The sequence below is a fragment of the Drosophila suzukii genome, chromosome 3 (genome assembly GCF_043229965.1).
Source record: "Drosophila suzukii chromosome 3, CBGP_Dsuzu_IsoJpt1.0, whole genome shotgun sequence".
NCBI classification, from domain to species: Eukaryota; Metazoa; Arthropoda; class Insecta; order Diptera; family Drosophilidae; genus Drosophila; species Drosophila suzukii.
In genome coordinates, this window is record NC_092082.1 from 2,970,386 (window position 1) to 2,994,567 (window position 24,182).

General features: G+C 43.1%; 6 protein-coding genes across 9 annotated transcripts in view; 4 read left to right on the forward strand and 2 right to left on the reverse strand.

Annotated features, from left to right (window-relative positions):
- Positions 1 to 95: 95 nt before the first annotated feature.
- On the forward strand, positions 96 to 6,468 carry dos (daughter of sevenless). The gene is made up of 7 exons (XM_017078882.4): positions 96 to 256; positions 3,043 to 3,367; positions 3,435 to 4,201; positions 4,267 to 4,378; positions 4,438 to 4,678; positions 4,745 to 5,345; positions 5,402 to 6,468. Exons 1-7 carry the CDS (start codon positions 191 to 193, stop codon positions 5,921 to 5,923), a joined length of 2,634 nt encoding a protein of 877 aa, XP_016934371.2. The 5' UTR covers positions 96 to 190; the 3' UTR covers positions 5,924 to 6,468.
- Positions 6,469 to 6,593: 125 nt separating this feature from the next.
- Positions 6,594 to 7,862, forward strand: LOC108013183 (enkurin). Its single transcript, XM_017078884.4, has 2 exons — positions 6,594 to 6,824; positions 6,884 to 7,862. The coding sequence occupies exons 1-2, from the start codon at positions 6,719 to 6,721 to the stop codon at positions 7,699 to 7,701; spliced, it is 924 nt and encodes a 307-aa protein (XP_016934373.2). The 5' UTR covers positions 6,594 to 6,718; the 3' UTR covers positions 7,702 to 7,862.
- LOC108013182 (uncharacterized) lies at positions 7,826 to 10,593 on the reverse strand. The gene is made up of 3 exons (XM_017078883.4): positions 10,384 to 10,593; positions 8,054 to 9,933; positions 7,826 to 8,003 (listed from the first exon to the last, which is right to left on the reverse strand). Exons 1-3 carry the CDS (start codon positions 10,436 to 10,438, stop codon positions 7,851 to 7,853), a joined length of 2,088 nt encoding a protein of 695 aa, XP_016934372.2. The 5' UTR covers positions 10,439 to 10,593; the 3' UTR covers positions 7,826 to 7,850.
- On the forward strand, positions 10,365 to 11,474 carry LOC108013184 (acyl-coenzyme A thioesterase 13). The gene is made up of 4 exons (XM_017078885.4): positions 10,365 to 10,503; positions 10,559 to 10,624; positions 11,008 to 11,152; positions 11,211 to 11,474. Exons 1-4 carry the CDS (start codon positions 10,480 to 10,482, stop codon positions 11,423 to 11,425), a joined length of 450 nt encoding a protein of 149 aa, XP_016934374.1. The 5' UTR covers positions 10,365 to 10,479; the 3' UTR covers positions 11,426 to 11,474.
- Positions 11,475 to 11,693: 219 nt separating this feature from the next.
- On the forward strand, positions 11,694 to 13,805 carry LOC108012612 (acyl-coenzyme A thioesterase 13). 3 transcript variants are annotated; one of them, XR_010654102.2, is made up of 3 exons: positions 11,694 to 12,097; positions 12,149 to 12,697; positions 12,771 to 12,847. XR_010654102.2 is itself a non-coding variant. In XM_017078032.4 (3 exons), the coding sequence occupies exons 2-3, from the start codon at positions 13,230 to 13,232 to the stop codon at positions 13,727 to 13,729; spliced, it is 432 nt and encodes a 143-aa protein (XP_016933521.1). In that variant the 5' UTR covers positions 12,550 to 12,697; positions 13,178 to 13,229; the 3' UTR covers positions 13,730 to 13,805. The 3 variants fall into 3 exon arrangements, 1 of the variants encoding a protein (XP_016933521.1); XM_017078032.4 differs by lacking the exons at positions 11,694 to 12,097; positions 12,771 to 12,847 and adding exons at positions 13,178 to 13,319; positions 13,388 to 13,805 and having other exon boundaries at positions 12,550 to 12,697; XR_010654101.2 differs by having other exon boundaries at positions 11,694 to 12,697.
- A 410-nt stretch (positions 13,806 to 14,215) lies between these two features.
- The window catches only part of Pxn (Peroxidasin), a 34,765-nt gene continuing 24,798 nt past the window's right edge, over positions 14,216 to 24,182 (reverse strand). For both annotated transcript variants that reach the window (XM_017079003.4, XM_036815162.3), the window contains exons 7-10: positions 22,611 to 22,817; positions 22,336 to 22,514; positions 21,656 to 21,837; positions 14,216 to 17,075 (exon numbers count right to left, since the gene is read on the reverse strand). In XM_017079003.4, coding sequence (XP_016934492.2) covers positions 14,411 to 17,075; positions 21,656 to 21,837; positions 22,336 to 22,514; positions 22,611 to 22,817 — 3,233 coding nt within the window. In that variant the 3' untranslated portion in view covers positions 14,216 to 14,410. The remainder of the gene's footprint in view (positions 17,076 to 21,655; positions 21,838 to 22,335; positions 22,515 to 22,610; positions 22,818 to 24,182) is intronic.

The window sequence follows — 24,182 nt, forward strand, 5'->3', positions numbered from 1 at the left end:
AAATAACTTAATTTTCAAAGTAAAAAATATGTAGCTTAAGTATTCAGTATATTTGGTATTCCAAATGCAACGCATGGTCCCACTGCACAAGGTATTTCGCAAAAACCGCCGAACGGTCTGCCTAAACGTTGTTGGTGTGCGCGGAGGAGCCAAATAAATCCAAGTAATTTCCGTCGAGCGCTGCAAAATTATGGATCGCACTTTCTACGAGGGCTGGCTAATCAAGTCGCCGCCCACCAAGCGCATTTGGCGAGCAGTAAGTGTCCCCAAAAATCGGAAATCCTTTGGATTCGGGAAAACCCACGCAGAAGACCTAAGGAATTTTCCTGGAAACCCCAGCTCAAAATAAAAATCAAGAAATTCCAAGCTAAGCGAATCAGAAATTCCAAGTGATTAGTGAAAAGTGAAAAGAGATGAAAAGAAAACCGCAATTGGCTAACGGTAAACTTAAGACCGGAAGAGAAATACCGTAATCTGTGTCCATCGATTGAGTCACGAAAAAGATTAAAAAAAAATGGAATGGATAATGGAAGTGGCATTTTTTTGTACAATTACTCTAAGCCTGTATTGGTGCCTGCCTCAGAGTGTGTGTGTGTGCGAGTGTTTGTTTGCCGTTGTTGTTTGTGGTATAATTTAATTCATTATTAAGCCGAGGGATTGCGATTCCAGTATTCCAGTTGATTGGAATGCAAACAAGCTGAAAAGAAAACCGCAGCAGAAATTGCGAAAATGTGAATGAATTTACGATGGCTTCCTCTTCCTCTGCGTTTTTCCTCTCTTTTGTTGTTGCTGTTGCTCCTCCCCATCCTCTCCTCCTCCCACTCTCTTTCTGTTTATGTTTGCTTTCTGGCCGTGGGAACGTGTTTTTGGCGCTGGTCTAAATTTACGCTTAATTAATTTTCCGTTTAATGTTTACTTTAGGGAGTCGCTTTTGTATTAAATTACCGCCAACTGTTGCGTTTAATCAAATTTATTTTTTTCCGTAATTCGTGTACATATACGTATGTTTTTAATGTGCATATGGCCCGTTTTTTATGCCCATGGGCGATAAGCCACATCGGATCAGGCAGAAAAACAAAAAACAAGAGAAACTAGCGACGGGAGCCACAAAAACAATGACGCACTTGTCTTTCCAGATCCTCGTAGTTGTTGTTGCTGCTTTTGCTAGAGATGCGTAGCGTGAGTGTCGTGAGTCTTAGTCTTCAAAATAGTTTTCAAAATCTTTAAATCTAAAAAATGTTTTTTCAATACCACTCTTTTGTGGTTATTCGACTTGTTTAGCTTAACAATTACGTGCTTATCTTTTATTATTCAATTTAATTTAAAAATTACACTTCCCGGAAGCGTTCGTGACACGAGACTCTACTCACGCGGCCACCTCTGGAGCGTACATTTGAACCCACTTATAATGGATACCACAGTTCCAAGAACACCCAAAACGTTGATCAAAAGGTCTGCAATACAGCGTTTTTCAATTACAGCTAACCCAACTATGGGTTCACTGTACGGGCTTTGTTTCCTTGTGTTTAAACATACAATAGCTGTCAAAATAGAATCATTAAATACTATAGTTTCAATATTAACGTTTCTGGAACTTTATTCTCTTTGTAGAGAAAAGTATTTAAGAATAGTATAATTCGAGGTTCCTAAAAATTAAAACCTATTTATAAAACACCTTATCTAAAATGATTTGAAAGTACAAAAGAATTCAGAAACTGGGAAAAGCATTCTCATCTATGCATGTAAAAAGTAAACAAAGCATTTTCCAAGTTTTTAAAAATAGCCCGTTACATTGTCGTTTCTATAATTTTGAGCGCCATTGTATAAACAAACTATAATGATGCCTCAAGAAAATAAGCTTCGTATTATTTCCAGCGCCTCGGGGTGCCAATTTCTGGCTTGTGTGCGGCGTTATGTTTATTGTTTATAATTCAATTAAGCGTGATATTATACAGTCCGAGAAACCCCATCCATTATCAGTTGGAGTTTACGGTTTTCAGCGGGGTCTCGAACCGCTCAGCTGCTTTGGCAATCACTTAACGGTAACGTGGGCGTGGGGTGTTGATTTTATGATTCGTTGACACGTGTGTGTGTGTGCCTGCGGATTACCCAAGAAAATGTCAATATAAAACATGATTCGCGGAAAAGCAGCGGCGCTGCTGTCTCTGCCGCCGTCGGCTTCATCACCCGCTTACTCACCACCAGTTAATGTTAATGCTGATAGTATAGTCAGCCGTTGAGCTGATCAGCCGTGCCCTACCCCCATATCACCATCCACAGTCCATCGCTTAAACAAGGGTATCTTACTTCTCGACAGAATCATCAACAAACATTTATTTCCAGCTCAGACCACAAAAATAATGTAAGATATCTCTTTAAAAGCGATAATCGTAGAGTAAAACAAAACATTTTCAGTTTACTTCTAATAATAATCGTGAATGTGTGAGCGGAATGCATGTTTATAATAAATAATAGAATATTAAAATTAGCCTCCATATTACTATTATCAATTATGACCCAGCTAACCCCTAAAACAATATATTGTTTTTTTCGATCTATTCCTTTAATCTGAAATTGAGTAAAACCGTATGTTTATATTCGTTCCTGGAATACGATTTCTTATACGAAAATCGTTCTACAATATTATTAGTAGGAACTAGCTAGCTTTCAAATTGATTTTCGCCCAGATGACTAATTATCTCTTTGAGTTAGTCATCACCTTTTATACATCTTAGATTTGCACTAGCAATGTTATCTTTTTAAATTATCACACAGCCTTCATTTTATTTCATCGAGTAACTTATTAATAAGAAGAACCTTTTTTTTCTGGGATTGTTTCTTTTTATTGCGATAATCGAAATAGAATGGGGGAGTTCTAATTTCGACAGCCCTTAAAGCGCAATGATAACAGTTCAATTTAAAATAAATACTATCTCAAAGAATGATACGAAAGGTATTTTAGAGCTTTTAAGCCTAGATCTAGACTGTGACCATTCTTGTTTATTTACTGACTAACTCCATGTTTCCGATTTATCTTTGCAGCGCTGGAGGCGTCGCTGGTTCACGCTGAAGCAGGGCGAGATACCGGAGCAGTTCTGCCTCGAATACTACACCGACCACAACTGCCGCAAGCTGAAGGGCGTCATCGATTTGGATCAGTGCGAACAGGTGGACTGTGGCCTGCGGCTGGAGAATCGCAAGCAGAAGTTTCAGTACATGTTTGATATCAAGACGCCCAAGCGTACCTATTACCTGGCTGCCGAAACGGAGGCGGATATGCGTGACTGGGTCAACTGCATCTGCCAGGTGTGTCACCTGCACGATACCAAGCAGTCGAATGAGTTGCCATTGGGAGCGGTGGGTGCTGGTAAGTCTACCCAAGCAACACTCATATGGTCCCCCATCTAAAGTATGTCTTTGTTTGTAACATCCAGATGAAAACCGCACCCAGCACACGAGCTCCAGTGGCGGGCTGAGCAACTCCACTCAAAATACGACCACCACTTCGCTGCACTCCTCCGCTGGAACCACAGCGGCCCAAGCTGCGGGCCCAAATGCTGGAGGAGTGGCCCAACTGCGACGACCGGCGGTCATTGAACAGCAACCGATGCCCTCGAATGCTGGGAACAACAATTCAGACTCAGTATATGTCAACACGGAGTACAGCAATCGCGAGACGATGCTCTGTGATGCCAACTTTGACCAGCAGGATCTGCTCTCGGCTGCCCAGCAGCAACCGCCACCGTCGCCGGCAACAGCTCTTTATCTGAACCACAGTGCTTTGATCCAAGCTCAGGCGGCAGCCGCAGCCGCCGAGCAACTGCAGCAGCAGCAGCAACAGGCTGCCCGCTTGGCGGTCAACGCCAATGGAGTGGTGCGTAAGCTGCCGGAGCACCTGGTGCTGACGCAACAAACCCTGGCGGAGGCAGCAGCCCAGCAACACAGCAGCGTCCAGGCCTCGCCCGCTTTGAGCACAGCCTCCGGGCCATATATACCCATCAGCGAGTGCTTCTCGGGCAGCCCGAGATTCCTGCCCGGCAGTGGAGCTCCCGGTGCAGATGTGGCCATACCAAACAACCCCACCACGCCGCTGAACAACTTGGATCCCAAGTTCTACGATACGCCGCGCAGTCATAACAACATCGGTCTGAATTTGACCAACGATCAATCGTACTCACCGAAGATCACCAATTTGAGTCTGGTAAGTTGGGGCAGTAAGGTTAAATTTTAATGACTTACTAATCTGTTATCCCTCTGGTCTTTCAGCAACAGTTGGCTAGTACAAATGCAAGTAAACAACGCTCCGACTCGGATTCGGAAAGCGTTTTTACCGATGACGATGAGTGGGCCCATCCTTTGCCCCTGCGCGAGAATGTGGGTAGGTTTTTAACAGTCACTTATCCAAGAGAATACGTATTAATCAAAGCTTTATCAAAGATCGCAGCACACGACCCTCTGATAGTTCCATTGAGAACGAATCGTTTGTGCTGACCTACTCGCAGCGTTTCTCCAAAATGCCCGAGGAAGGCGGTGCAGTGGTGCCGCCGACCGAAAAGAATTCCAAGCTAACGGGAGCAGCATCTCTGGGAGAAGCTGGTGACCAAGGAACGCTGGACAAACTGGCCAAGGTGCTAAAAAACAAAAATAATCTCATATTGGACTTTAAGGAGAATGAAAAGTTAGTTGGCAAAGCAAAGTCAAAGGGTTTTGAATGTATACTTATGGTAATTTGGTTTATTTCCAGAATTCCGCGAGATCTGCCCCAGCTGTCGGATACGGAAAACACTTCACCGGCCATTGTGGCCCGTCGCCATGCCCACTCAACCCTTATTGAGGAGAGCTACGACATTCCACGCTCCCACCAGCAACCCTACTACAATGTCAACCAGCTGCTGGGCGAGCGACCAGTCACCAGTCCGCACAACTCTAATCCCATTGCAGCATCCACACCGAATCTCATGGCCGCCGATTTGGGTTCAGTGGCTGCCACATTAACGGCAGCGAATTCCGGCCAGATTAGCGGTGCTCAGACGGCCGCCTCATCGCCCACCAGTGCAAGAACGTTGCCCCGACACTGCTACACCAATGCAGCCCCCACAAAGATGGAGGGCAATGTCTTTCGGTACGATTTCATGGAGCAGGCGGACTGCCCACCGGTGAACCGCAAGCTGAAGCCGAAGGTGGCGGGAGGATTGCCTGCCCTGGAGGACAAGCCGCCGGAGGAATTTCCAGCAAAGCCCCCGGTGGGCGTAGAGCATTTAACTAATAAACTGGGTGCTGCGCAACTGCAGCAGCCGATTGGACCCCCCAGTGTGGACAGAAAGTGCAAGCCGAATGTCTTCAAGGTGAGATATAAATGGGGATATATGAATAAAGTCTTTATAATAACGCCCCATTTTAGTTGGGAACTTCGGCTACCATGTCGCCGTCGACACGTCGTTCCTCTGGAGCCCCTCTTTCCATGGTACTGCCACATGAAACGGATGTCCACTCACCGGGTGCCGCCTACTTCCACGAGACGCGCACCCTGCCTCGCCAGCAGCATCGGCAGCATCCCAACAGTCCCGGCAGCATGTCCGTGCAACATCAGCGCACCGCATCGGCAGCGGCTGCCATGATGAGCTTGGCGGGAGCTGCCGGAGCTCCCAAGCAGCAACCACCGGCGCAGGCTGAGCACAAGCTGCAGTACTTTGATCTGGATGTTACCAACAAACCGCCGCTGCTTAACAGATCCAGCATGAGTGTGGGCAATCTGTACTCCCAAGGTGGAAATGGAGCCAGCGGGATGCGACTCGCTGGCGTGGACACGGGAGGTGCCCGGGCCCCAGTGCCCAGCAGTGTGGTCTACAGATCGGTGGACTTTGTCAAGACGGAGGCATTCAAGAGGATTCGGGAGGAGCGAGAGAGCAGCGGCAACAAGTGATTCTGCAGTGTCAGCGGAATGGTTTCACATCTCCAATTCAACCATATGACAACGTGCAATAATAAAGGACCACGTTGCGGATCCAAATTTTTTTAGTGCCTATTTGGGGTCAGCTGAGGAGAGCTGGCTCCATCCAAAAACAAGAAAAGTGCAAATTCCGAGTGGCTTTCACATTCGTTAACATCGTCAAATTCACAACCCATTAATTCACATATCTAGCTTTTAAGTCGGCACCAGCATTTTTGGGTGCTGCTTTGAATCTGTAATTCGTATCTGAATCCATGTCGTTCGTATTCGTATTTAAATTGTGCTTCCAACACTTCCATGTCTATATGTTAAGCTTCGAAATCAAAATGTAACCATGACAAACGATCTTAGTGCTAATTTTACAATGCAAACAGTTATTTTATATACGCAAGCGAAATATTTATATACACGAATTTTATATGGTAACAAATTATTTACAATTTATAAATGTAACACGTGTGCGACACAAGCTGTAGCTTGACTTTGTGCTTTAAAAAATATATATACATTAATACCAACTTTTTGGAGTGTGTCTGAAAGTTCTAGAGGAAAAATTGAATTTCAATTGTTTGAAAAGTTTTTTATTTATTTCAAAAAAACTTTGGAATACTATGGCAACCTCTGTTTTGAGCAGTAACAAACGAAGTTAGCCCAGAAATACTTGGCAACACAGGAGTCAATATCAAACAGTCATTATTAAACGGATTAGTCAGTGAACTAGCACGCTTTAGAGTTCTTTACTTTCAACCTTATATATTTGCATTAATAATGTCGCTGGTCTACATCACCCATCACGATGAGAACATTCTCGGGTGTGAGCATGAGTTTGAGAAGGCTCAAGGACCCAAGGAATCTATTTTTGTGTACAAAAATCGTAAGGATATATAATAAACTATCCTTCTAAATATACCTTATATTACTTTCAACATTCAGCTGTTGTGGAGAGGGCTGCCAAGTATGCCAGGAAACTTCGCGAACGCTTGAATGAGGAGGACAAGAAGCTATCGGTTGTCCTGCAGAACGATGGCACTCGCGTCCTCACCGAAGCCAAGAAATCATTGCATCGTTCCATGGGCTGTGCCCACACCCCGATTGACCCACCGTGCGCCTTTCTGCGCAAGAACCAAGGTATCAAATGGCGGCGCGAAAACACCCACAAGTGTCCCAAAATGCCGCCAATGCCCCCACTACCTCCACCGGGCAGTGGCGGGCGCAAGTCGAACATGGCGCCCAATTTCATAAAACGGAACAAGATGTGCGCCGGGCAGACCATTCCCTGTCCCCCGCCACCTCGCTTCATAGACACCCCCGGGGGCACTCGTCAAAATCTACTCAATTCCGGATTGATTCCGCAGTTTATATGCCGCAAGGATTTCGGCAAGGTGCCGGTGTATCTCAAGAAAACCAAGAGGATGCTGGCCGACATGAATGCGGTGTGTGCCAAGGAGCAGGCACGTTTGCTGGAGCTGTGCCGCGGGATCAAGGGATTCACCAGGGCCTCCGTCGACTTGGGTGGTCCGCCGCCGATGCCAGGAATGCGGGTGATGGAGCAGCCGGAGCGCAATGAGATTCTAGAGGGCCTTCGCCTGAGCCTGACCGACATGACCAAGCAGTATCAGTCCATGTCGCTACTCATCGACAGCATCGCCAAGCGGCAGCGCAAGAGCAAGCTGGAGTCCGATCTTCGCCAGGTGGAGCAGGACATTCTGCTGATCGAGACCACTCCCATTATCTACGTTTCCGAGTATTAGCTGATTCATTCATTTACTTTTCTTTTTCCCCCCGATGTGTGTCGGCATCTGGTAGCCGAGTGAGGTGTTTCTTTGGACGCTCTTGCTCCGCTCCTAGAGGCGGACACGCAAAACAACTTGGTAGTTAAGGTTGAGAATAAATTTAACGTTTATGCATGTAACATTTCCACGGCGAAGCTTCCATGGCACACGGGGCATGTGAGATTCCTGCCCAGATCGTAGAGTTCCTGCAGATTCTCCAGCTCGAACAGGATTGTACGTTCGCAGAGACTGCAGTAGCGTCGATCCAGGCTGGGGGAAATCTACATAGATATTTTGGATATGTTTTAAAACCAAAATGGTGTAAACTTACCTCCACAAAGGACGCAGTGCAGCGCAAAACTTGCTTATCCGTAGGATCAGCTATTACAGGATTTCCCAGCTTTTCATGCAAAAACTGTAGGTGTATACCGATTTGGTCAACAAAAGCCTTTGTGGTGGCCCCCAAAACATGCTCCTCCGTAAAGTCAGCCTTTAGTTTGTTTACCAGTCGTTGGGCCTCCTCAAACATGCACTTTATCACAACCTCCTGGAATGGGGTTCTTTGACTTAGTGAACCAATAAACTGGAGTCTTAGTCTTATGTGTGTGATGAGTAGCATCGCCACAAGCAACTGCATTTCATCCTGGGTATTCTTGATATGAACCGTCAACTGGAGGAGGCTCGATTGCAGGCGGAGAACAGATTGAAGGACATGGAATTTGAGTTGCAACTGCTGCAACTGAATTTCCGTGGCAGTCTCCGTAAATTGAAAGGAATCCAACGGTCCATAGTCAATGTATTTTTGCCAATTTTCTTCGGCAAATACGTGAAGACGGAGTTCCGCCAATAAATCGATGTAGTTGTTAATGGGTTTATCGATTTCCAGCCTGCTGCTAAGCTGAGCAAGTGCATCCTGTTTCCCGACCTTGAGTATTTGCATTACACACTGCTTTTTTTGAGACACAGTTTGGCACATATACTCCTTGTTGCGGTAGAGAAACATGGTCATTAGGTTCTTGTTCCCACTGGTACAGAGACCCATTAACTGGAAGTCCTGCAGCCCATACATGGCTATCGATTGCATCTTTAGGCTGAGCTGGTTGTTCTCGTGGATAATTTGAATGTGTTGCAATTGGCTAGTGGCGGTTCCAGCCGCATAGCTAGTGTCGTCCAGGCTGCAGAGTCCGGTGATCTTCACGCCGCCCACATAGAGTCGTGCTTCCAGGCACTCCTTCTCCTCCGATCTTGGCATACACCAGGTCAGCAGATGCGCCGCCTTGCAGCAGGTTATGTAGTAGCAATCCTTGGCGGGACATTGGGTAATGACTGCCATTTGCAAGCCCAAGCGGTCTGCTTTCTCCCACAAAGTCTTTGTCAGGATAAGGCCGGTAGTTTCCTGTGCTGAGAATTGGTACAGATGGATGAGTCCGTTGATGTCGCCCACTAGCAGGAGACCCTCGAAAGCGTGTATATAGCAAATGCGACCAAGGGAAGTCTGCGTTTGTTGGTGACTCAGAATGGTTTTCACATCGGGGCTCAGAGTAAGCAACCACAAACTACCGGTGGCGGTTCCTAGGATCAAAACCATTGAACCATTGGCCTCTGATTCATGCGGCAACCAAGTGAACATAGTGATCCAGGCGCGATTAATGAATGCCTGATATTGCCTAAAGTTTGTTATCTTGGCTATCTCCATTTCGGGCAGTAAAGTGTCCCTCAGCACCACGGCGATGTTGAGCTCCTCCAGCCGACTCCAGCGGTTGTACTCGGCCGGTTTGCTCATTAGGCTCAAGGACCCGTAGGTGTTGAGGGAGGCCAGCAGAAGATTTCCATTGGCCAGCAGCTTGGGTGCCCTCTTGACAGTTACCAATCTTGCTGGTGGCACAGAAAGGGAACAAACGGCCGTGTAACCCGGCTCCAGAGCCAAGTGTTGGGCCTCCAGGACATTGCAGCTATCGTATATGGCCACCAGGTTCACCTGGTTGGCCAGAGCATCCAGAGGTCGCAGCTCCTCAACGTTGGACTCGAAAATAGCCACGAAATAGGGAAAGGGATCCACGACCATGAATTTGCTGTTTAGCTCCAAGGTAACCACATCCGATTTGGAACCACTTAGGGCTACAAAGTTCCTGTCCGCGTGACTGCTTACAAAATCGTGTATGGAGTCCTGACGGACGAATCCCTTGGCTAGCACAGGGAATTCCAGATTAGCTAAGGGGAAAATATGTACGGATATTATTATATTAAATAAGATTATTTTTGATGTATTGTATCAAAAGATCAAAATCTTTAAACATTTTAGAAATCTTTAATAAATATCTACAAGTCCATACACTTTTTGGACTTTCTTGTAGCTTACGGAGAAAGTAATTATACAAATAATGATTGGTTATTAAATTACAAACTTGAGAAATTTTAACGCAGTTATCATAGGAATTTCATTTTGTATTATGCTGTTTTATCTTCGTAATTAAATTACCAGCTTAGGACATTTTAATAGAGCTATCATAGGTATTTTAGTATGTCATTGAAAAATTTAGATAGATAGCCATATTTACAAGTACTTTAAAGGTGCAAACAGGGCGACCAAAACAAATCGGAAAAATCGGCTTTCATTATCTCGGCTGTGTTGGCGTGTCTATATAGCACTCATACACTTACGTTTCCCGACATCTTCGACGCCGTCTGAAATTTCTCCCTCAGTAACTTTTGTCATTTCCTCGTGCTCAGTTTAGTTGAGAATCCAAATCCAGCGGAATGGCGACAAAAAAACTTGGAATGGTTAGCACACCATGTGATACCATAGAGGTTCATAAATAACTCGAGTTTTTTTAAGGACTTCGTGAAGCAGATGTCCGAATACGCCAGTGGTTCAAACGGGTTCGACAGGGTTTTAAGAATGGTAAGATTATAAACAATAAATGCAACAAATTGAAGCGGCGAGAGAAGAGAAACAGCTGACTCGGTCGGCAGGGATGGTGTTATATAATATGGCTTGCTACTATCGATAGGTCCGAATTTGAAATGCTCATCTCTCGTGAGATCTAAAGAGATTTAAAAATTAAGTGCAGGACTTAAAATTATTTTTTATAGTTTAGTCCACAAGGGCCATTAACATTTAGTGTAGTGCTTTAAAAAAAACCATAAGCTGGTATAATTTAATAATTTCTTTCTTTTCTGAACTCTGAATGTATTCAAACCTAACAGATTTCGAATATGCTGCAGGAAATTTATTAGAGAAGACATATTTCTTAAAATCCTAATAATTTAAATTTGTATCCAAAGATTAAAATCACTGGTGGAGGTGATGGTCGCGCTGTGGGAGAGTTCACTGTGGCCCAGGAGCACTTGAATCGGCAGGGAACCCTACATGGTGGTCTAACGGCCACAATTGTTGATAATTGTACCACGTATGCCCTTATGTCGAAAGGTAAGATACATTTAATGTGGTATTAGAAATCTTTAATTAAATAAAATGAAATTTAAAGGATCCCATCCTGGAGTTACGGCTAACTTGAATGTCAGCTATATCGCTGCTGCTAAACCTGGGGAAGTTATTGAAATTGATTGCAATACTGTAAGGGCCGGTAAGAAAATGGCCTATTTGGATTGCCTTCTGAGGCGTAAATCGGATGGGAAGATCATTGCCAAGGGAGGACAAGTCAAGTACATTCAATTTGACAAGGAAAAGCTGGATTTTTAGACCAACCTGTCGAACTTAAAGAAGAATAAATAAACTATTTTAAAATGTATATGGCTATTTTAGTTTGATACGTTACGTACCATTTCTTACTATTTTATGATGTCATAAATTTGTTCGTTAGATTTTTTACTTTCATTGAAAAGCGGAAGGCAGCACTCGACGATAAGAAAATCAAATATTGAAATGAAATCAAAGCAATCCATTTGTTATAAGTAAAGGTTAACGATTTGTAGTAAAGCGATTGCTAACAATTGTTCAAAAAAAATAAAAAAAAATTGTAAAGAAAAGATAATGGATGGAATAACATTCAAATCCAGTGATCACACTATGATTGTGCCAACATGCTTTTTTGAGGCTCATCCAGAGCAGCTAGCCAAGTTAATGTCTACCTTTTTCGGGCTCCGTCCTGTGGCGAAACCACAAGGAAATTCCAAGGAAGCGATTGATGGTGACGGTAATCAGAAGAACAATGAAGAATTTCAACAGAAGGTCACTAGAATGATCAGTAAACATCATGGAGCTAACAAGTCAGTTGAATCCATTGTCACTGGTCTGGATAAAATGAAAAAAATGCAGGAAGAGTTTGATGAGTTGAAGACATCCCTTATAAGATTGCTTCCTGGTAATTCTGGTAACGGTGATCTGGAAAAAGACAAGGAATCTCGGAAGGAGGTGGTCATTGTCAATGAGTCCAGTAACGATGATTTTATTAACGATGATCAGGAAAAGGAAGAAGTTTCAGTTGATTTCTATGTTAGGAAGGATATTGAGCAAGATAAGTTATACGAGACAGATTTATCTGACGATTCTGACGCTTAAAACCGACTTTGTGTTCAAAATATATAATGAAGTCTAAAGTTCAAATTACATGAGGTGGAGAACGATGTTAGAAAGGAGAAAAGGCAGTCGACGTCCAGGCGCTTCAAGAAAAGAATTTGAAGTCAAAAACCCATCTTTATAAACAAACAGCTGTAGACTTATTGAGTATTAAATATAATTGGACTTTAGCTATACACAATCAGCTCATCTTCATTTTATTAAAAAATTAGAAAACCATTTCCCAATGAAGTCCCGATATATTTGAATTTGAAAATATTTTTGGTATCGATTTTTTCGCGGTGTTCGAAAAAGCATTTCGTTTAATCGATGACTGGCACGTCAATCGAAAGACAGCTGTTGTTTGTTTTTAAATTGTCATTGTTTTTTTGGAAGGAATTACGTTATTTTGTGCGATTTGAATGCCGGTTCCAAAGGCTTTCCGGCCGTTATTTGGTAGGTTCAATATTCTCCACTGTATCATGACATTACGTAATTATTGTTTACCTTTCTTTTGATAATTTACAAGTTGTTTACTTACGTCAAAATGCGGAAAACTGCACTCGAAGATAATGAAGTCAAATACTGCTATAAAATCAAAGTAACCCTTTTATTAACCTCATACACTCAATTTCAAGTTATATGTACATCTGCAACTTTTGCTTCCGCAGCAAACTGTTTTCTTTTATATGTAATATAAAGGTAGACAGACCCTCTATCAAGTCCTAATGTCATCAGATCTTAGCCTTGTCTCCCCTTACAAATCACTTTACAATAAAAATGGATTGTTCTGTAGTTCCTTGTTGACTTATCACTATCGAGAACTTGACTTTTAAGTGGCCGATACGTCTATCTATCTATATCTATGGATCTATCTACGAAACAGTATCTAGTACTTTTCTAACCTTCCCAAACAAATCACAATTTTTATTGCAGTTGAGTAGACTCTATCGAATTGTCTGTTGAGCAACATCTATAAGCAAAAAACATGGGAACTCGAAAAAAAGGAGTTGAATTCGCCAAGCATATCACCGAAATCATTACCAAATCAACGGGTTTTGAGAGTCACCTTCAAAAGGTAAGATCATTAAATACCCCCACTGCAGCTGCATTATCTAATCTTTTATTACATCCATTCTAATAAAGGTCAAGATTGTGGATGGCGGCGATGGAGCCTGCACTGCTGAGCTGAAAGTGGACCAGGATCATGTCAACTTGTATAAATTTATGCACGGTGGTTACATCATGACCCTGGTCGACATGATAACCACCTACGCCCTGATGTCAAAACCCTGTCATCCCGGCGTTTCGGTAGATCTAAGTGTAAACTTTTTGAATGGAGCCAAGCTGGGTGATGACGTTGTGATTCAGGCCAATCTTTCTAAGGTGGGCAAGTACCTGGCCTTCATCGACTGCACTCTGAAGCACAAGAAGGACGACATGGTGATAGCCAAGGGCACGCACCTGAAATACATTAAATTTGACTAATGTTACGAAAAATATTTACATTTTGGGAGTTGCTTTAATAAAGATATTTTCTATAAGGTGCAGTGCCAAATTCTAAGATCATTTGAAATCTATATTGATTTATAGGTGTATCTGAAAATAAACCCATATGTTTTAGTTAAAAATTGGTTCTTTGATTAGGTTCTTTAATTGAGCTGTTTTTAATAATACTTTTATAAAGTTTTTCTTTTTCTTCATAGGTTGTATGATAATGAATTGGTAATCTATATTTTAAGTAAATAAAGAGATAAAAGAAAAAATATATATAAAGTTTATGAAACAACATATCAATAATTTCAATAACTAATTTTAAATCTATATGAATTTTTATACTAATGCAATTTTAAAATGTATCTGTTAAAGTAAATAGTCCTTGATTTTAAAAAGTTTTTCTTTCCAATTTCAACGGGACTGTAAAGTATCGTTCCAAAGTTTCCAAGACATTTCAAATAAATTCAAAAGGACATATATTTTTATGGAATATTAATGTGCTTTATTTTATTACATGTGTAGCAGTACATTGTTAGTTAATTGTCAATTAAACATGCTCATTGCGCAATTGCCGGTGTGTTTTTTTGTTTTTTTTTTCGGTTTTGATTAGAGTGAGTGTGGCTACTACGGATAAACGTGTACATCGATATGCGTAATTCTTCGGCTGATTCTTCACTTGACCAGCGGGGGGCAGTGGGGGCAGCAGGCCTCGGGAGGCGTGAGTGGATCCACTCCCGGCGGACAGCTGACCTCGCCACATCGCTCCCTTAGGCAGTTCACTTGGCCGTGGAAGCAGTTGCACTTGGTGCACACATCCGGCGACCAGACCTCGTTGTTCAGCCGCGTGGTGCCCTTGTCGTCGACGCAGTGGCTCCTCTTGGGCTTGGAGATCACTTGGGCCGGTGGTGCTGCTGCTGGCGCCAATTGCACCACCTGAGCCACCGGTTCGGAGTCAACGGCATTGCAGGATTCCTCCACTTTTCGCAGTTTCTTGTGCAGCTTCTTCAGTTCCTTCTGGAAGCTGCCAATCAGCTCCTCCAGCCCGCTAACCCTCTCCTCATTCACATCATAGAGGGACTCCAGTGGACTGTCATAGCTCTCGGCGGTGGTCACCTCGTCATCTGCTCGTCGGAGATCTCTCTTCTGCCGGCTACTCCTCTTGGTGTAGGTTTGGGGTATATAGGAATCGAAGATGGCGGGTTGACTATTACCGCACCGGCCACATTCCTGCCAGAGGTAGAGATTGATGCCAGCTATATCCTCGCACTTCTTGTAGCCACCCTGGTGCTTGGCCAGAATAAAGACATTCTCGGTGACCTCGTCGAAGTTATCACCCACATCGCAGAGCACTCGACCAAAGTTGGCCTGCTTGATTTGGACTAACTGCTGGGGTGAGAACACTCCGGGATTCTCGTAGTACAAGCGATCGCCATCGCGAAGGCGCTTAAATTGTTCCACCAGGAGGCACTGGAAGAGCGGACCCACCTTGCCACCCTCCACCTGATCCTCCAGGATGCCGCCCAGCCAAACGTCCACGTTATCCGGATGCCCATACAGATCCTTCATCTTCTGGCGTATCTCAGCGTTACTTATCTCCCCAGCCAGGTCCTCGAAGTCCTGGGCCACTGTGAGATTACACAACTTCCTATAGACATTATAGCCAGGCATTCCGTGATCCCTGCCCCTCTGGATATTAATGGCAGCCAGATCCAGGGCCACGGCATGGGCAGTTTGGAATAGCTTCTCGGTGAGCTCCGTATTGAGGTTCTGATCGGGGGTCTTCAACTTGGCGGGTACGGCCAGAAAGCCCCTCATCAGGGGATCCACACCACCCTCGTAGGCCAAACGCCAGGGGGCAAAGAAGGCCTTGTGGAGGAGCAGGTGACCCTGGGGAATTGGCTGGAAGGTCTCATTCAAGCGGTGGAGTATGGGATTGATGATGGTGTGTCCAAATCGCAGAGCTGCCGTGGCAAACTCATTGGCTATACTGGGATTCACTTGAGGATCATAGCCCTTGTACTCGCCCATCATCGCCATGCCACTTTCACCAATGATCAGGGGCAACCACTGCTTGAAGGTGATGTGCTGCATCTGGGCGCCCACTATCTTTCGCGATTCCTGGTATAGAGTATCACCATCCCAATGGGAATTGATTTCCTTTAGCTTCCTGGCTATCCTGTTATGCTCCCTCATCCAAATGGTGTGCATGGCCAGCAGACCCACCTGTTCATTCACTCGGATATCTCCGGAAACGAAGCAACTCATGGTGTTCTCATCGAGATTCCTCCTGCAATCCATGCCATCCTGCGGGGCGGCAAAGGGCAGCATGTCCTTCTGTCTAGGGAAGTGAACCCCCACCCGGAGTAGACCCTCCTGGGCCGTAAGATTCCTCAGTTCCTGGGCAAACGGAGTACTGTAACCATAGACCTGGGATGCGTCTATATACGAGGTGAGCTGATTGATCTGCTCGCGATGCTGAACGCTGTCGAAGAAGAGGGAGGTCATGCCGGATCCACAGATGGCACTGGATCGCACCACATCGATGCAACGGCGATTCCGGACTCGCGGATCATTCGGTGGCACCTCGATGGGATAGCAGGGAGGAGCCATCTCGCAGCTCTTCTTGCAATCGATGCCATCCCAGCTCTCCGAACTCACCGATGGTATGGCATGATCCAGATCGTGATCGAGGAACTGTCCCCACTGCATCACCATGTGGGTGATCCTGGCGTCCGGTGTGATTTCTTTGGTGGCCACTAAGGAAGTGGAAACCAATCTTGCACTGGGCTTCGCATGGCCGGAATACAACATTCCCTTGGTCCAGCCCACAGGCATGCTGAAACCATTCTCGTAAATGGGTGGCGCCAATCTCCGGAAGGCGGTGAGTGAGGCACCCCAGGTAGGATGTTGTAGATTGTTGCAGGTGCCATCGATACTACGGTAACGCGAATGGAAGCACATATCCGTACAGTTGGGCATCTCACGGTGCTCCATGCATCCGGAAAGCTCCGCCACCAGATGCAGATGCTCCCTGGACAGCAGATCCCTGAACTCGTACTCCTCGCTCTTCATGGTCAGATTATCTCCTTCCTGCACGTGTTTCCGGATATTAACCAAAGTTCTTTCGTAGATCTCTGCAGCACGCGCCAATTGCCTGGCCTGGCCAGTGGGAAAGCGGAAAACCCGCAGTAGTTCACCATAGTTGGGGGGAGCTTTGTCGGATCGGTTGGAGAAGAGCATGTCCAGGGTGTTGTTAATGGCCAGGTCAATTTCTTTGGCGGCCTCTTCGAAGGCAATGCGCACATAACGATCTCCTGGAGCCAAATCCAAATTGTTTCTAAAGGGGAAAAACAAAAAACGGTCAAAAAATTAGTTAAAATAATTAAGTTAGATAAATAAAAAATGGTGACTGCAATATTTCGCTTTTATAAGGTGAAAGATTCTTTTCTGACTTGTTAAAGGTAGAATATGGATACCCATATTTTGGTGACCCCAAATCGTTTTAAGCAGAAACTGAGATCAACAAAGTATGCAAATTGGTGACCCCGATACCTAGTTTTGTCAAACTACAAAAACAGCTAAGCCGTAAAATGGTTAAGAAAGTACAGTTTAGAGACCTCTTTATGATGTGATAAGGATACCTTTCGTTCTAAACAGATAGATAAATTGATATAGGACTGAAATTGGTAACCCCGATTCATTGTTATTAGCAAAATGAAAAGTCTTCTCTATGCAGTGCTAAAGGTAAAATTTAAAGACCCTTTCATTAAGTAATAAAGATAACTTTTGGTGTCCACGAATAGTGGTGTCCTTTTGGGCACCTAAAGTATATTACTCTACAAACTTGCGAATTAATTTTTGATTAATCTTTATTAAATGCCCTGAGCCACAAGTTGACACCTCCGTAAAGAACACAAAGCGCTGAAACAATCAAGATATCTTAGGGAATTTGCACATTTTAATTACCATAATGCCAGTGCCAGGAGTCGCCCAAATGGCCGCGTTGTCTAATAAAAATGCCAGCCAGTCTATTTCCCCATTTTCTGCGCTTTCTTCCCTACATAAAATTATGCTGAATTCTTTTGCAAAAAGATAAAAAAAAAGAAGAAAAAATACCCGCTTTGCTTTTTGCTTTTCAACTTGGGGCTCTGAATGGCGGGAGGATTGGGTGAGTGGGCCCAGCATTAACAACAATTCATGCCGTGCATTCTGCTGCCAAGGAATGCTCCTTTAGGAAACTTTCGCCTGTGTAAACTTTGGCATTGTGCGGCGGGACGACGTTGTAGGTAATAACTTAACGACCATAATACACCCTGTTGCACCAGTAGTCTGGCACTATCAGTTGCCACTGGGTCTGCTCTTGGTCCTTCTGCTCCTGGTAAGTCGTGGTCGTGGTCGTGGTCCTCCGCCTTCAGGCAGTGGATACTGCGGAGCCAAGGACTACATATTTCCACGCTGCCATTCTGCGGCTGCCCTTTTGCCTTGTACTTTTATTTTTGTTTTTCGGGCGACTCGACGGGACGTCCGTTGTTCTACAGCTGACTATTGCCCACGGTATTTTGGTCATTGATAATTTTTCAGAAAGTTTGGGAATCGCTCTTGCAATTATTTTAGCAGATAATGGTTTTCTAAGGAGTAGGCACTTCAAAAAGAAAGAGCAAGTCATTGTGCAAAACATTATAGAGTACTTAAAGAAAACCTTAACGTGATTATAAATTGGGGAAATTATTTTTTATTATTATTTCGAAATGTAATATTTTTCTAAAAGTTCTTTCAAATATTTGTCTTAATATGGTCCTTGCTTTAACTTACCCCGTAATTTGTAGAATTGCGCAGTACCAAAAATAGATTAAAACACTATTTTCAACTATTTTTAAGCCATTTGTTACAAGCATCTATCTATCTACCAATTAATATATATATAGCTGTCTATCTATCTGTCTATTTAAAATTTATATTGTGTTGAGGTCTTTATATTAAAATCGATTTTAAAAATCCTTTAACAATATTTTATTTTAAAGGTTTTATCTAAAGAACAGTTCAGAATATGAAGGTACTGTGAGCACTAGTGAATTGTTTTCTATAAAACAAATGTAGTTTAAAATATAAATAAAATATATTTTGTAGTAAGGGTATCCCTGATGTCACCACTTTCAGTTGCCTAATTTGGTGTAAAGTTTTTTCGTGGATACCGCCCCGACTTCCGGCTCACTCTCTCTTTTTGCCACATGCTGCGGCGTACGGCAATGTATTTCCGTGGTTAGCCTTTTTGCCAGCAGCAGGATCACAGGAGCAGTAGCAGTGGCAGTGGCTCCACCTCCATAAGGAGCCGGCAGTAACAGGATAAGCTTTTGTTTTACGCCCAGCATTACCCACAACTTAGGCGGGTTTCTGTGTGTTTTTGTTATTTTTGTTGCAGCGGTTTCGCCGGGGTCTTTCAGCGGTTTTCGCTCACTCTTTATGGAGGTTGGGGTTTGGGGATTCCCCCGAATGCCGCCTTCTTCCAACATAGTTTTTAACTTTTGGCGCGCTGCTTTCTCACACCCTCTCCTTTTATTTTTTTTGCGCAGATTTTTTCTTTATAATTTTCCAACCCCGCTGCTTTGTTGCGGTCTGGCGACTGGGTTTTCCCGGCGTAATGAGTAAAGTTTCTAATGCTGCCGGCGCAGAACTGTAAGCCGATTCGGCTTCCGTCGTCACCGGCACTAAATGCTCCTTGCAACCCACACACATGGAAATCCCCAGATTTCCACCATTATCCCACTGCTTTTCTGCTGCATTATGCATCGGGAAAATGGCTGTGTAAGCGGTTCTTTTGTGGGCCATCATTGGTCTCCACTTCGCCAGTCGGCGGTTAATGGCCAAGTTCGTACCCCCGCCCAGAACCTTTTCTACCGCCACCTCAAATTGATTTACGGCCTGTGGCGGATGGATGCGAAGACCACTTGCTCAATAAATTCACATCGTGTCGCTTTTTTTCGGAACAAACAATTTGAAAACTTCTAAGGCCGCAAAAGGAGAGTAAAATTTGAGGTACAAGATTGGGTGCAAGTTCTAGTTTCGATGCACCTTAAGAAAAAAATCTAAATCTTTTTATTAACTGACTGAAAGGTTTTTTTGCATTTAAGAAATGCTCCACTGATTTAGCTTCTAAGCAGTAAAATATTTATAAGGTATTTCCTCTAAACAAAAATTGTATCAAAACAGACATCAAGTTTTTCCGAACCTAAGTTTTATATGAGTAGGTCAAGACTAATACAATAATAAATGTATTTAATTTTTCAAACTCTAGTTTCTCTGCTTAATACTCTTAGCATTTTAAATTAGGTGGGAATTTTCAGAAAATTACCTTTTAGTTTATAAAATATTTGTGTGAAAATCAATTGAATGGAAGAAATTTGTACAAGGCACACTGAGAAAAATGTTCTTAAATATGACATATCTTTACATTCTAGAACACTTTTTCTAAATTTTTATATAATAACTAAACAGCTTGAAAGTCTCAAAATTTTATAATTTAATAATAATAATTTTATTTATAAGTTAATTATACCTTCAATAAATAATATACGAATATTAATTGATTGTTTTTTTTACTTATAATTGAATTTTTTTCTTAATTCCTTATCTAAATATCTATATTTCCCTTAGTGTGTAACATTTCTATTTCTTGTTGCAGCCAGCAACTTGTCAACTCAATTTCAATTTGGGCAATTTGGATAACTTGTGCGGTTGCCTCAGTGAGGAATTTTCACTGCCTGTGTCTTTTGCCATTTTCCCCGAACCGAATTCGCATGTAGGTGTGAGTGTGGCACGTAGCTTTTCCGGGCTTAGCACGTTTTTCAGTTTGGCAACTGGCAACAGAAAGCTGGTAACTGAAAAGTGGCAACTGGCAACAGAAAGCGGCGACAACTTTTGTGCTTTCCTCCGCCGCCTTTTGATGTTCTCGGTGGAGCCTTGGTGCATATTTTATTTGCAGTTTAGCTGACAACACAGTGGAGCTTGGTGCTTGGTGGCTGGTGCCTTGGCAACTGGAGAGGATTAGCAAGTTTGTGCAGCTGTTAACTGCTTCTGATAACAGGCAGTCGGAGTTTGATGTTTATTCTCGATGGTGGAGAGGTTCATATCTCCCTTGGCTTTCCCCCTGAATTTTCCCAGAATTTCGCCTGTGTTTCCCTGGATTTCCAACCACTGTGCAGCAGTTTAGCTAGCAGCTTTATTTTATGGTTTTATGTTCTTTTCATAGTTTTGCGGGAGTGGTTTCCAAGCAATTTAGTTCAGTGGAGCTCCGCAAGGATTAAAAAATCATTTGAGGCTGGCAGATCCCAAATATGCCAGCCACAATCTAAAACATTTTGGTTACATTGTTGTAACAAACTTTAACTCATTATAAATAGATTACAATGATAAGAATTAATGTATAAATCTAATTTATATATGCAAATGGCCAGTAAACGTGTTATACAAAATATTAATAATGTATTTAGCAAGTTATATAATTTAAAATATATTTGTTACTTTTAATATCTTATTTTGTTATTTTCAATTTATTTAAGGAACTTTAATTAAAAGGAATGTTGCCTATAACGATCATAAAATATATCCCACCAATTTCCCAGCATCTCCCTTAGCGTCGTTAAGTTAATGTTCAGTTTTTCTGCGGCTCAACTATTTTTCAATTAATTAAGCAACTTTACCGCGCACTTAAACGCATTTTAAGTGCGTCCTCTGCTGGCAGAGGCCTTTTCTTTCCCAGCTTTCCCCCAGTTCTTTCGCCTTTGAGCAAAAGTTTTCCCTTTGATTTTAATGGAGTTTTATGCAATCCGCCCTTCACACCGCCGACAGCGCAATTAAAGTTGCGGTGGGTGCTCAAAGTTGAGCTATTTGATTTTGATTCGGGATCTTCCGTTTGCTCACCTGATGGTAACCAGCGCGGAGGCGGAAACGCGGCCAAACTGGTTCTTCAGCTGGCACTCGTACCGCCCGCCATCTGGGATGGTCACATTCTTGACGAAGAGACTGCCGGCGCCGCTTATTTGATATTTCTCCGTCAGCTGCACATTCGGATCAATGAGTCGGCCATCGTGACGCCAAGAAATCTGAGGAGGTGCAGAGGAAAAAATTTAAATTTTTAAAAATATATTATAACGAACTTTTAAAGAACATATTAAACTTTTGTAATATTTTAATTCCTTAAAATGTAATTTAAATAAAAATTAAGCAATCTATCATAAAGCTGTATAAAAGTATGCAACGATTTTTTTTAGAATTAATCATCGGATTGCCGAATTGCATATATATAGAAGAAAACTTGCAGAAGAACAAGCGTGAGAACTGAGGCTTGTGATAACTACATCTTTCCAAAAAAAGTTGTGGTATATCCGGTATATCCTACCTACTACATACTTTTAGTTATATTGTTATTATGGTAAGTTTTCAAGCTGATATGCCAGAGATTTCTGATATTGCTATCCACCAATTTTGGTGATATTTTTTCCGGTGGCCGAGCGGAAAATGAGACCAAAAGGGAACGTCAACAAGTGGCGGGTAAATAAAAAGTTTCCGATTCCGTGGCCAATCCGGGTAAGTGAGTTTACCTGCAGTCCGTCCTCCGGCTGGTCGGCCTGGCAGGGCAGCTCGATGGTGGTGCCCGTAATGGCAGCCAAATTGGTCGGCTCGATGGCGAGATGCGGCGGCGATTGCGACCGTTCCACTTTGATGGTGGCCTCCATGCTCGTCTCCCCGTTCTCGTTGCGCGCAATGCAGCGATAGACACCTGAGAGATGAGAGAGGGGGAATCCAGAGGATAATGTCCAAGGTTTCGGATTGAAATTAAATGTAAACCGTTTTGGAAATCACTTTCCCTACTCACCGGCATGCTCCTGGCGGGCCGAGCTTACCACCAGTTCGGTGTTCTCGTTCTCCAGCTGCAAATCAGGGGTATTTTCCGCCAGGAGGACTCCATTGAACTCCCAGTCGATGGTGGGCAGCGGATTGCCATCGGCGTCGCACTCCAGCACAAAGGCCTTGCCCAGTTTGATTGTTTGGCTTTGCGGGGCCGTTAAAATTTCGGGCAATTCTGCAAGAGTGGCAAGCGGTGCAACGGGGCGAATGAGTGATTTTCGAGCAATTTTACTGCTCCAAATGGCAGCAACAAGCGACCAAAGCAGGGGCTGCGTTTTCGGTTTGGTTTCTATGAGTCTTTTGTTGCCGCGGCACCACCAAAACACCAAAAGCCCACCCCCAAAGTTCACCCCTTGACCCGCTTTAACCGCTGGGCAGTGGGAATTCATAACAACTATTTCTAAAATCGCCAAAAACTACTTTGAAATGGTTTACGATTGCTTGTACACGCTTATAAATATTAATTCGCAGTGGGGAAACAACAAATTTTAAGAATACTCTAAATTTATTATTCATAGGTTTATATAAAGTTTAGAAATTTAAACAAAATAAACTATTTCAACTATTCTCATAACAAATTTTTATTTTGAAAACAAAATTTTAGTTCTAAATAGAATAACAATTTGTATTATCGCCAAATATTTTTTAATATTTAAGAATTTGGTTAAAATATTTATTATTATTTTTAATATTTTATATATACTTTTTAAGCACCTAATGTGTTTTGTATCCCACTGTGCTTTCGTCCAGGCCCTGGGGGCGTATGCGTAATATGCAATACAAAATTCTCGCAGCATACTTTTCAGCGCTGCCGCCATATTTATTTATATACGAATGTTTGTGTTTGCTCGAGTGTTTGCCCGTGTCTGTTTATGCGTTTGCGAGGTTAATTATGCTGACCAAGCGCCATGCCTGACTGCTTAAACAGTTCATCCGCCCCGTGGTCCCCGAAATCTCCGTGATACTAGAGATCCCCTAATTCCCATTCCCGCGCACCACCCATTCACCATATTTTCAAAACCGCAGCTCGCAATTTGTGCGTGCCCTCGCCGCACATAATAGTTTATAATTTTTGCACTTAATTCTGCAAAATAATGCATAAATTTCGCACTTCATTTTGTGCCGACAACCACAAATTATAATGAACCATTGTGCTGCATTCAAGGCGGTGGATGCACTTTTGGCCGTCTGTGATCTCCATTCCCCCGGGGTTATATATATATACTGTATATATTTCAGTCCCCGTTGGCCGTTTCTATTGCGCCATAAAGTACAGTCACGTACAAACGCTCGAAATACGGCAATAACGAATGGAAAAACATAAAAAGCTCAAGTGCCAAGTTGTTTCGAGGTTAACCTCCTGCCGGGTACACTTCTTCGGTTATTTAATGAGCAGAAAGCTACGAAGCGAAAGCGCTTAATGTGCGCCAATCAAACCCAGAGCAATTTATTTACTATCGCATAACGTCACAGCACTTCAAAAAATAATGGGTTACAAAATAATCAAAACAACTCAAACCAAAAACACAAGGGTTCTAAA

Bases quoted from the DNA above. Each gene is read 5' to 3' on its own strand.
- dos (XM_017078882.4), top strand. From the start codon at position 191: ATGGATCGCACTTTCTACGAGGGCTGGCTAATCAAGTCGCCGCCCACC. The intron at 4,202-4,266 runs GTAAGTTGGGGC...CTGGTCTTTCAG, and splicing joins AGATCACCAATTTGAGTCTG to CAACAGTTGGCTAGTACAAA. The intron at 4,679-4,744 runs GTTAGTTGGCAA...GTTTATTTCCAG, and splicing joins GACTTTAAGGAGAATGAAAA to AATTCCGCGAGATCTGCCCC.
- LOC108013183 (XM_017078884.4), top strand. From the start codon at position 6,719: ATGTCGCTGGTCTACATCACCCATCACGATGAGAACATTCTCGGGTGT. The intron at 6,825-6,883 runs GTAAGGATATAT...TTCAACATTCAG, and splicing joins TATTTTTGTGTACAAAAATC to CTGTTGTGGAGAGGGCTGCC.
- LOC108013182 (XM_017078883.4), bottom strand. From the start codon at position 10,438: ATGACAAAAGTTACTGAGGGAGAAATTTCAGACGGCGTCGAAGATGTC. The intron at 9,934-10,383 runs GTAAGTGTATGA...TTTTCCCCTTAG, and splicing joins CGTCGAAGATGTCGGGAAAC to CTAATCTGGAATTCCCTGTG. The intron at 8,004-8,053 runs GTAAGTTTACAC...ATATCTATGTAG, and splicing joins GCACTGCGTCCTTTGTGGAG to ATTTCCCCCAGCCTGGATCG.
- LOC108013184 (XM_017078885.4), top strand. From the start codon at position 10,480: ATGGCGACAAAAAAACTTGGAATG. The intron at 10,625-11,007 runs GTAAGATTATAA...TTGTATCCAAAG, and splicing joins TCGACAGGGTTTTAAGAATG to ATTAAAATCACTGGTGGAGG. The intron at 11,153-11,210 runs GTAAGATACATT...TGAAATTTAAAG, and splicing joins GTATGCCCTTATGTCGAAAG to GATCCCATCCTGGAGTTACG.
- LOC108012612 (XM_017078032.4), top strand. From the start codon at position 13,230: ATGGGAACTCGAAAAAAAGGAGTTGAATTCGCCAAGCATATCACCGAA. The intron at 13,320-13,387 runs GTAAGATCATTA...ATTCTAATAAAG, and splicing joins TTGAGAGTCACCTTCAAAAG to GTCAAGATTGTGGATGGCGG.